This window comes from Mytilus californianus, unplaced genomic scaffold (assembly GCF_021869535.1).
Source record: "Mytilus californianus isolate M0D057914Y unplaced genomic scaffold, xbMytCali1.0.p SCAF_4, whole genome shotgun sequence".
In the NCBI taxonomy this organism is placed as follows: domain Eukaryota; kingdom Metazoa; phylum Mollusca; class Bivalvia; order Mytilida; family Mytilidae; genus Mytilus; species Mytilus californianus.
The window spans coordinates 38,371,915-38,383,982 of record NW_026262690.1 but is presented as its reverse complement, the minus strand read 5'-3'; the positions used below and the strand labels follow the sequence as shown (position 1 = coordinate 38,383,982).

The window sequence follows — 12,068 nt, the reverse complement described above, 5'->3', positions numbered from 1 at the left end:
GCTTGTAAAATTTGTAACTGCAACTACTTATGACAATTTCAATTTTCTTCTCAATTAGTCAACTTCAGAACTTCATTAGCTATGATGCTTCGCGGGCAATTATCAACGTCTACATGCCAACATGATATCAATTATGGATAACTGTTTACAAGTAATTTCCGAGATTCAAGGAATAAAATACTGATAAATTGTTAATTGTACAACTTTAAAGTTCATATTACTTTCGGACATTGCATTAATAAAGTTGTAATATAAATCTCTCCTGACGTCACTGCAGTTACTTTAAAGGAAATTGAGACAAGGATTTGCGGCCTTTTTTCTGAAAAATGTCAGTTCAAAGGTAGTATTCTGTATTGTTTGCAAGTAATCATGTAAGCAAATACACAGCAATTTGTTGTCTTTACTACAAACATTAGACTGTAGAATGCAAGAATTAACAAATATTCAATAATGTCAAATATGTCATACTAGCCAGTAGGTGGCGGATTACAGCAGGTTAATGAGCATCTTTGCTAGCCAAGGGTTACGATCCAGTCCCCTCATCTCAACCCTTGACAGATTAAGCCAACATTTGCAATTACAATGCTGCGCCATCTGCCGGTAGATAAAAGTCACGCCCATTCCGACTACATCATTTTTGACCAATGGCAGCACTTGAACTCTCTTCAGTGTGGAGGTGTAAAATGGTTGTGTATTCCGTGAAGCAGGAACCGAAAAAATACGTTGTCATTCCGACATCTGCGCAAGAAACATACCCAGGAACTTAGATTAGTTGATTAAGAACTTTAAAATTGTCACTAAATATCCTGCTATGTTTTGGGGGTAAAGGCTTGTCGCACAATCAGCACGTGGCAATTGTCTATTTACACTTTCACATTTACACGTGATCATCTTAAAAACGCTTTTTGATTAGATGCAGCCAGTAACAACTGCGAATAATGGAAATCATTACCTCTTGGATCCGAAATTCTATCTTAATCCGCCAAGGGAGGAGAGGAGGGGACTGGATAGTAACCCTTGGCTAGCGAAGATGGTTAATGAGATTTTACCCAGGAAATGTTGGAGAATTTTTCGAGTCTTTAATTATTGCCTTACAATTTGACGCAGAGCTACAAGTTTTTAGACAAACTAGATCATTTTCCGCGGGTGCTCACCAAACATATATCCGCTGCATCCCTTCGAGGACTTTTTTAAAAGGTTTCAGGGTTGCAGTTTGTTTATGGTGTCACGGAACATCTGTTATTGTACTTAATAAGCCACAATTGGTTGAAAAATATTTAGCCAGGTCAGATTAAATATGTTGGGTATTTAGTTGCACTAAAATGTAACCTGTTACTAACTGGTATAGCATTCGTAAAGTTCCATATAACACGACTGCACACACAAAAAAACAAGAATGTGTCCATAGTACACGGATGCCCCACTCGCACTATCATTTTCTATGTTCATAGGACCGTGAGATTGGGGTCAAAACTCTAATTTGTCATTAAAATTAAAAAGATCATATCATAGGGAACATGTGTACTAAGTTTCAAGTTGATTGGACTTCCAACTTCATCAAAAACTACCTTGACCAAGAACTTTAACCTGAAGCGGGACAGACGGACGGACGGACGGACGATCGGACGCACAGACCAGAAAACATAATTCCCCTACTACTATCGTAGGTGGGGCATAAAAATGGAAAGTACAGAAAAACTTTGCATCGATAGATTATTTTAAATCATTGAAATTCTACAATTACTTTCTACGACATGAACAGGAAAAATGTATATCAGCACTTTCTGATGTTTGCACATAATTAAAAAATCATTAAAAAGTTACTGGAACAATAAAAAAAAATTCGACAGTGTCAAGTTTCGAATTATAATCGGCTCCTGGTCCTAATGTAGATTTTCAATTTAAAACAGCACTATATGTAAACAATTTTTAAATGTCAGTGCAGATTCTGTCTTCGTGCACTCTCGCACGTTTTCGGAGCTCAACGATACTTGAAGCACATTGGTCTATCTCAGAAACAACTTTGTCTGGTTTTGGATTGGAGACAGGTTCCATATTTGTTCTCTTTGTTGTCATTTGAGCCAATAAGTTTTGGAATGACATAGATGGCACTGTTGTCAGGGGTTTTGAGAAAAGCGGAACCGACGCATTGTAAAGTGTAGGCGATAATATTGCGCTTGGATTGTAAACACCATTAAAATGGGGAACTAGTCTGTCCTGTCTTGTTTGGTGCAGATGGTTTTCGTAAGCTTTCAGTAGAATCTCGGTGTAAGATTGCGATGGAGGAGGAGGAACCATGAGTCCTCGAGAAGAAAATTGTAATGACGTGGATGGGAAACTTCCAAAATTGTTAAATGGATGGCCATGTGGGCCAACTTTTTCCTTCTTTCTCCATTTTGCCCGTCTATTTTGAAACCAAACCTACAATGAGACAACAAAAATAAACATTTAATGTAATTCTTAATTTCTGTGAATTCATTTTCCTAACTTTAGGCAGCAAACAAATGTTTATTGTATACTTCATCTCCTTATCTTTATATAAATCTTATCGTGGAAGTAAATTGAAAGTCAATATGATACTTCCATGATCTTATTTGTATTGTTATTTCAAATAAGAATAACGAAAGGATGATGAGTATATTTCAAGCAGATAAAAACACATGTTATAACACGACAAAATTCCTCCTCCATCCAAATCTAGTGGTCAAAACAATATTTGTATTTGAAATGTCATCAAAGATATAAACTGCTTGGCATATAGTACACCTGGCGCAAATAAGAATCACCATTGAAACGGTTAGAAAATTTAATTTCTTTACTTTTTCAAACCGTTTATTTTATTACTTCATAAATTATGAAGCATGGTAATGTATACAATACACGAAACATAACTTTTAGGTGTTACCGCTTGAATGTCTGGGTCAAATTTACAGAAATAATTCAAAACAATTATAATCTCTCCGGACTGTACACTTACAACTTTGAAGTCTTTCATATATTATGCACAAAAACACTTATTTTCGTATCATTCGGTTCGATTTTCAACTGATATTTCGTTAAGAACATGTTCCCATATATTCGAGATCCTAAGAAGTAAAACTCATCCTTAATTCTAAACTCTTTTGTGTAGGTATTAGTAATATAAGACTTGAATTCACCACGAGTGGAAGGTGTCGTTTCGTAGTAATGATCGAGGATGTAAACTATTTTTGATTAGGATAATCAATAAAAAGGACTTCAGACATTAGTGGAACCCATATTGTATAAACCAAATCAAGTGTTTTTTAATCATAAAAGTCAATAAAAAGCTGACAAATCATATTTTACTAATAATTTGCAAACAAACTTTATTTATTTTCAAAAGCAAAAAAATGGTAGCCACAACTTGATACCTGCAATGTAGTAAACTCAATTATATGTTATGTCAATAACTTACATTTATATTTGGACAATTATTTTTAAGTAAATATAATTTTGTAAATCGCAATGATTTCGACAAAAAAACAAATTTATCTGACAAACATTGGCACTAAATTTCCATCTGGTCTTTTTGTTTAATGTGCACATAATAACTATGAGTAAACAGTACACAAATACGTACTGCATTGCAACTATGGCCACATACAGTATAACTTCTTGTTCATGTATATATGAACTATTTGTTGTAAATCAAGGGACTCTGTTAGTTTGAACTGGGACTATTATATTATGTCCCAGGTTTGAATTACAATATCAAATATACATAGTCTGTATATTCAACATTCATATCTTCTTAACTCGGGATGACAAAGAAGTCTTGTAATAGAGAAACATCCATTGGCAGTTTATCTGAATGTAATGAATAATTAAATTACCTGAACCCTAGCTTCAGTCAAATCTATCCGCATCGCCAGTTCTTCTCTACAAATAAAGAGTAATTGTTACATCATTTTAAAACTGAGTTTTTGATACACCCAACCATCAAATATCAACCTAAAAGTTGGAAAAAATGACTGAGACCTATCTATTTTGCTAATAATTGATGGAAAGTGAACCTACCGTCCTTATACGTTTTATATCTTGTACTATAGAAAGGCACAAAAGTAACTCCCAGTATTTTTTTTATCATAACGTTAAGTTGAATTTTGATAGTTTGTCCAATATTCTTTCGTATATATAAAACGAGTTCAAGCTTGAAACTATATCTTTTGTACTTTCAATATGGTTTTTAAATATCGATACATATTTGAATAAACATTTCTGCCTAATAGATTTTAAAATCTAAACTTATTAAAATTACCTCATGAAAACATCTGGGTAGTGTGTTTTTTGGAAAGCTCTCTCAAGTTCTTCCAGTTGGAAACTTGTGAAGGTAGTTCGATATCGTCTCTGTTTCCTTTTCCCATATTCATCCATATCCCTGTCGTCATATCGATCACTAAATCTTTCTCCTATGTCTCTGTCACAGCCCTCGCCGAAAGTAAAGGGTTCGTTAATATGTGAAATGTCACTAGAATAAGTACTGTTATCATGGAAATTGTCAACTCTGTGAAATAGAGAGACTGTTTCTTGGGAGGTTTCTTCTTTCACTGTTCTTTGAGATTCATTCTGATTCGGTTGGTCAGGAGATTCATAACGACATATGTTTTCTGGTGACAGTAAGGAAATATTTTCTGAATGGTTGGAATCTGGTGATGAGGTCATGACTCTGTCAACACCCGGTTGATGAATATCTATAATTCAAGAAACGTAAAATATTTTTTTTTGTTTTTCTAAGTTTTTAGGTTTTTTTTTTGTTTTGTTGGGGAGTAGGAGGGGTTGGGTTTTATTTGTGTGTGTAGTATAAAACGCACTAAAGCACCGTTACATGTTTTATATTATTGGCAAAGATGTTCGCAGTAAACCCGTGTTTTTGAGTTGCTGTCTTATAGACCTATACAAACAATCACCTTTTTTATATTTTCAAATCGTATTTATTTAAGACTTAAATCAACTTATAAACCTGAACCACAATCTTTAATCCTAAATTTTAGCTTAAGAAGACGATCGAAAGTTTTAAAATATTTTCATACGAACTTACAAAGACATAAATAGTACTGTTCCATCTACTACCATAGTATACAATACCAGATAATGATAATGAACAATATATCTGTTTGAATTAGTTTCCTTGTCATATACATCTCTGGAACTACCATATTAAACAATCTAAAGACTACCAGATAATAATAATGAACAATCTATCTGTTTGAATTATTTTCCTTGTCTTTACGGTATGTTATATATAACTCCGTATATTTCTTTATAATTCTGTTCATCTTTTACTAGCCCACTCTTTTTATTCAACCCTTTATTACTGATGGTGGCCCTTAACCAGAAGTACATGTTCATATTAGTGATATTAATTGCATTAACTGAATTCTAGGGTTCCGTTAAATGCATGCGGAAGGTCGGTGGTTCTCTCCGGGCACTCCGGCTCCCTTCGTCCACCAAAGCAGCCAATAGTGCTGAAAGTGGCCTTAAACACCAAAGGTCGATTAACCCACTGCATGTAATTAAATCCACTTCAAAGATACATAACTCGTAGAGTTTGTCATATAGATATTCCTAATTCTCTTTGAATCTAACCGTGCGGAAAATAGTCTTTTTAATTAATTAATTTGTTTTCAAATTTTACAATGACTTGAAAACATGCAATTAATTTCAGTAGTGTTAACTGCGGAGATAAAGTATAATATATTATTACAATTTTATTATTCCCTTTTTCATTTCAGTTAATTTCATTTTTTCAAATCCCTTTGAGATTAAAGATGAAATATATTTTGTGTGTGTTTTTTTTATTTCATTGCATTAGTTTAATTCGTTTTAACAAATCTCTGTGAAAGTTTTTAATTATAATTTTATAAATAATTTAACATTACTTGCTAAATTACACAAATTATATAATGTTTTGAAACATTTTACGAGTGCGAATCTATCGTGTAATTTAGGGACGAAACACTTCATGATTTATAAATGCACACTTAAAAGAAAATGGTATTAAATTATAGCATATATTCCTGCTAAATTACAATTAATATTCTATTTTAATTTCAACCACTAATGGGTTGAAATTTTGAACAATCACTCAAAAATATGTTTTAATAATTACATTATTTTTCAATCAATAAATTCATCGATGTTCATAGCAAGTTTACCATATTTCTCATCGCGCTTTTATTTACTAACAAAATTGTAAATATTTGCTGTACAATTAAGATTTATACTTTTTGAGCCTTGTATTGAAGTGCGAGTTCTCGTAATGTGTCATAATACCAATTAAACAATTAGATTAATTTGTCAAATATATAGATTTTGAAAAAGTACTATGTGTCAGCAAATACATTGAATTGACATAAAACATAACAATTTGTGATGAATTATTTTTTGAATTATTAGGATATTGATTGTCAATAAATCTGATTCAAATTTGAAATTTATTTTTTCAACATGATAGTTTTTCTATAAAGAAAGTATTGTTAATTGGTATTAAAGTTCTTCTCAGAAAAAGCAGTCTGAGCCATTCTCCGTTCACCTGGTATTTACAACAATGTCAGAGCTATTACAATGGTAAAATCAAACACTGAAGGAAATACACTGTATACCTTTAGGGTAGCAGGGCATATTTAGTTTGTTTTGCATGAAATTTAATGTACTCCTTCTGAATTCCTGCATACGGCATTTACACCAGTTTGTGTCGTTTTATCTTAATTATTAGTACATGTAGTATGAATAAAATAACTAAAATCAGACCAGACTGAAAAGACGTATTCATAATACAAAGCACAGTTTATAATATTAATACTAACTGAGTCGTACCGCAACGAAGAAAAGGTAAACATAAATAAATCAGGGTGACATTCTGTAACGTATGCAGAAATAAAAGTACTACGTTGGTAGTTCGAAGAATATTTCCATTATTCGCAGTTAACGATACCCGGGATCAAAGAAATATCTATTGTTTTCTTATTTCCTTAGACCTAATGTAGATTTTCAGAAATTGTCATAGAACACATGACTTTAATATAATTGATTTAACCCGTAATTAAAACCGTCCTGTGAATTTACCGCTTAATATTAATAGAGCTTTCTTCCAATTTGACGAAAAGTACATACGTAAAACCCCGTCTGAGGGATCCTCTATTTTGACTCTTTTCAAAATATGACATATCTAAATATGTAATCATAATCAAGGCTGTCATTAGACTTAGATGGCGTTTTGCCTCAATGTTCGTGGGACATAGTAATTTCTGGATATACGAGGTTAAAAAATTCTACCATCAGGAGGGAAGGAGATAACTCAACAAAATTTGCTACAAAGGCCTCGTCAGGAGAAGAAAATAAAAGATTGTGCTCCAACCCCCCCCCCCCCCATTCAACCTAAGAAAATACCAAGGCAAATATATTGCTCTCCCCCCCCCCCCCAAAAAAAAAAAGAAATAAACCCAAAACATTACTTTGAACTTTTTTTTTGTCAACCTCCCCAGCCGAGTCTGTAAGATTACCTATGGAATTGATTTTTCAGCGTGTATCTGCGATTTCATCCAAGTATGTTTACTGTTCAATCATCAGTGTTGAAATTCAGAATATATGTAGTGCAAGATTGTTCATCCCCCCCCCCCCCCCCCCGAAAATCAAATAGTAGTACGCTAATTTTCATATTGAACTCTATTTAAATTGATGGTAATGGTCTTCTATTTGTTGGTTGGCTGTTGTATTATAGACATTTATCCTATATCTAACTACTAGTATCTAAGTCAAAACTGTTTGTGAGGGTGTATGTGTGTTAAGTCAACTTTAGTGTTCCCCTTGAACTGACACGGGATTTCACGTGTTCGCTTTGTTTTTGTTCGCATATGACCTTTAAATCAATTGAATTAACTTCAAACAAAATCTATTTTTTGCCATCTCCCAGTTTTTTTGTTTTTAAAAATTTTTCCATACATTGTTGCATCTTAGTCTGGCAAATTTTGCTGATCCTCGTTGACAATTTGATGATGGCATAGTCTTTTTAAAATATATGAAAATAATAAAAAAATTTGTCGTTAAATTTTGAGTATTTTACACTATTTATCTTTATTTTCAGATATTAAATGCGCGTTCTATTCGCGATATGCTTACATTTTTAAAGATACCTTTGATTCGGAAGAGAAAGCAGTTTTACCGGATGAAACATAGACTTTAAGTGTTACTTGCTCCCTTTACGTTCGTTCGTACCTTTCGTCAAAATGTAAGAAAACTTTAAAATTTAGGAGTCGACTATACACAAGTTTGTTTTTTTCTTGTGCCTTTTCCTATTTACGCTATTTTGCAAAAAGAATATGCTTAAAATAAATCCCATTTGTTTGTATTTAAATCGTAAACCCTGGTTTTAAATGAGATCAAAGCTACAATTATTTGATTTTCTAATAATTTTGTCGTTTGAGTGACAAATTCTATAAAAATTGGGAATATTTCAAAAAGCAGGCAGTTTTTATAAACATAAAAATATCGGACATAAAAAGAAACTCAAACTACAAGTTATGATTCCCAAAATTACTTCATAGTTCGGCAGTACACATATAATAGCAAGGACGGATCCAGGATTCGAAGAAAGGGGATGTTAATTGTCCGTTATGGTAAAAATATAGAGGCAAACTTATCGAGGTCAATTGTTTTTACGATTTTATGCAATAAAATAATTTTTCAGATAAAAAAGGGTACACACTCTACGCCCTCATCCGAATACCCTGTGTAAAATTGCTTATAGATACTACGAGCAGGCTTAAAGTATTTTGTCAACATAGCATATTACACTCTGCCTCTGAATTTCTAATATATTAAGTTATATAACTCTTTCATTTATAGTAAAATACAAATACACTCTTGACCACAACTTTTTCTTTATGTGAATTGTAAGGACTTCTTTATAGAGTTTGTTGAAAAAAACTAGTTACCCAATCAAGAGGGAGGAATGACGAACAATTAATTTTTCATTTATTATGTATGTTCACTTGAAACGGTGGGATGACAATTTGTGAACTTTCAGCCGTAAATTTATCAGACCAGTATCATCAGTATTTACTCAGTTGTATCATTATACGTTTGATATCTATTGCACCCATTTCTGCATTCTTCCAAACTACCAGAGGTTAAAAGGTTAAAAAAAATGAGTACATTTGGTTGTGAGTTAATGGAGATTGGACAGTTGTCAAATTAATCTAATGAAAATAAGAGATAAATGAAAAAGATTTAAGCAGATTTCAGAGATTCATTCTACTGCTTCGGCTAAAGTTGTATAGCCTTGGTTTGCTACATAAAACCCCTCAAATTATCTGAATAGAAAAGATACAGGAGATATATAATGGCATAATGTACAATAAAGTCTTGCATACGTATTTTTTATTAGTTGTTATTAGCTTTGAACTTGCTTTCGTTAACAACGAATACTCTAAGATCAGTACTTTGTATCTTAAGTCTTTGTCATAGTTTTTTTTTTTTTTTTGGGGGGGGGGGGGGGGGGGGGGGAGGGATGAAGTCATTATTTTAGAAAGATAAAAGATATGACAACGGGAAACATATAAACCGACGGAATATATAAACACTTTCAGGTTGTTTGGTACAGGCACTATATCGTTACCATTATAAATCATATATCATGTCCGAAAATACCTAAGCGGGAATGGTAATTATCATGATTTGGTCTTTGCTTTATTGAATAACGCAGTAATTTAAATATGCGTTATGTTTTTTCAAAAATTAAATGAATATGATATATAGCGCATTTTCAATAATGTGGAATTAAAGTGCTATTTATCGTAATATATGCGTTTAATATTTAAAAGAATTTTGTTGGTGGCAAATTTTCGCTATATATCGCTATTGTTTTGAAATGGCGCGTTACAATTATTTGATAAATAGCGCACTATAATTAATTCTAAAAAAGGTGCTATAATGAATGAATAGTGCTCTAATTTGATATACGCACTATGTAAGACGACACGGATAACTCTTTTTAGATGTGTTGTTTTTCAAAGAACACTTTACGTTTTGAATTGGAAACCAAAACGAGAGGAAGTGTTAAATGATTTTACCATAATGTTTTTTTTTTTCTAAATATCCTTATCTTAATCAAAGATATAGTATTTATGTTCGAATATTGTGTTTTAATGAGCCCTTTTCAGTTACCCCAAAGGCAAAACAATATATATTATATATCTATATATATATATATATATATATATATATATATATAAGACACTTCCTATGGAGTTGGTTGTCCAAGTTTTGGTACACATTTAAAATACAAATTTCAAGGACCAAGAATTCAGAATATCAGCTGAAATATGTTCCTTTGATCGATTATCGTCGGAGTGCTGACAACTAAGCCGATGATACGCTAGGAGACAAACAGTAACCATGTCAGAGCACTCATTTCTTTTGACTGCAATTTCATTAAAATGGGAAAATGCATTGATTTAAAAAAAATATTATGATATATGACATATAAAATATTTTACCTTTCTATTGTCTGAAAATAACGTTTTCTTCAAGCATTTTCTTCAAGTTCTATTTTATTGAACTAACTTATAAGTAATAATTAAAATCAAAGTGATAACGGAACGGGTTTAAATCTTGATTTAAGATGTGTATTTCACAATTTTTTATGGACTGTATCTCTGGAAGTACAGATGCTACATATATCATTTTTCGGTATTCGGATGCAATTCAGCGACTTCTAAATTTCATCAAAATCGAAATATCGCCCAATTACGTATACTTTGCTTTAAATAAAAAAAATTACATAAAAAATCATCTAGATTCTTTGAAAGATGATTCATTCAAAGAATTATATAGTTCTATATAATGCCTTGATTCAATGTTATAAAGTTTTTTTCATAACCAAAACCAAAGGTCGTAAAAATTTAAGAAAAAATAACGTTTGGTTAAAGCCGTAACAGTTAAATTGCGATTTGAAAAAATGTTGCCAAACAAAAAAATAAAAAACGAAAAAATTGGGAAACGGGTAAAATCTATCATATTTCAAGCAATACAATACGAAATTTTAGTATTACTTTTCTGAAGCACTATAAATCATTAAACATTTTGTAGGCAGCTATCATAGATGTTAAATTCTACTACAGTTTGAATAAAATGTATGATTATAAACATGTATAAACAATTACAAAAATCATAATAGTTTTTAAAAATGGCTTATCTAATATTCTGCTTAAAGTATGTTTTGTTATTTGATATCCACTTGCCGCAACTTAACTTTAAATTTGAAATTTTGAATGGCTGTATAAAAAGCATTTTGTGTTTGTATAATATTGTTGTGATGAAAAGGTGGAAGGACGAGACAACTTTCATTGACTGCTCCGTGTCGTAAATTACAACCAATTTTCAAATTATTCTAATACTTTGGTTGATTAAGGCAATGGAACGAGATAATATCACACTTACATTCTTCTGTTTATGAAGCACACCATCAACTCGGTTACTACTATTCAAAGAAAATAGTACAAATAAATAAGCATCTGTGATCTTCGAGTGTCTCACTGACACTACACCGAATTTAGTTACTTCTGAAATTGTTTAAGATAATAATTTGCTCACCTTCTTTTTTCTCTGTTTCTGAACCAATTAGGCTGTCGATATCATAGGATCTTCTTTTTATGCACAAATCCATTTTCAAGTATTTAAAATGATTTTGAGTGTTTTTAAACTGAGGAAAGTTTAACAAAATACACTCGCTTCTAGAGTTTTAAATAAATACGACGCATAAAATTATGCTAGCGGATTAAATATCTGTCATTATGAAATGAAAATAAAATCTATTTGTATCGTGATAATTTGTCAATTAACAATGTTGAAGTACATAACGATTTTTATTTCTACCAATAATTCTGATTGATAATGATGAAAGTGTAATACATCCACGTGTATTCTCATCAAAGACACGCCTCTTTAGTTGGCTGCTGCAAAAATTCATTACATTTTTATTACCACTGTAACAAGCAGATGTATACATTAAACCAATTGCATCATTAACCTGAATAAAATGATTAAAA

The 12,068-nt window shown here is 31.8% G+C and overlaps 1 protein-coding gene across 1 annotated transcript; it reads right to left on the bottom strand.

Annotated features, from left to right (window-relative positions):
• Nucleotides 1–1,696: 1,696 nt before the first annotated feature.
• On the bottom strand, nt 1,697–11,802 carry LOC127698291 (retinal homeobox protein Rx1-like). Its single transcript, XM_052201687.1, has 4 exons — nt 11,614–11,802; nt 4,280–4,712; nt 3,855–3,900; nt 1,697–2,421 (listed from the first exon to the last, which is right to left on the bottom strand). The coding sequence occupies exons 1-4, from the start codon at nt 11,684–11,686 to the stop codon at nt 1,930–1,932; spliced, it is 1,044 nt and encodes a 347-aa protein (XP_052057647.1). The 5' UTR covers nt 11,687–11,802; the 3' UTR covers nt 1,697–1,929.
• Nucleotides 11,803–12,068: the final 266 nt, after the last annotated feature.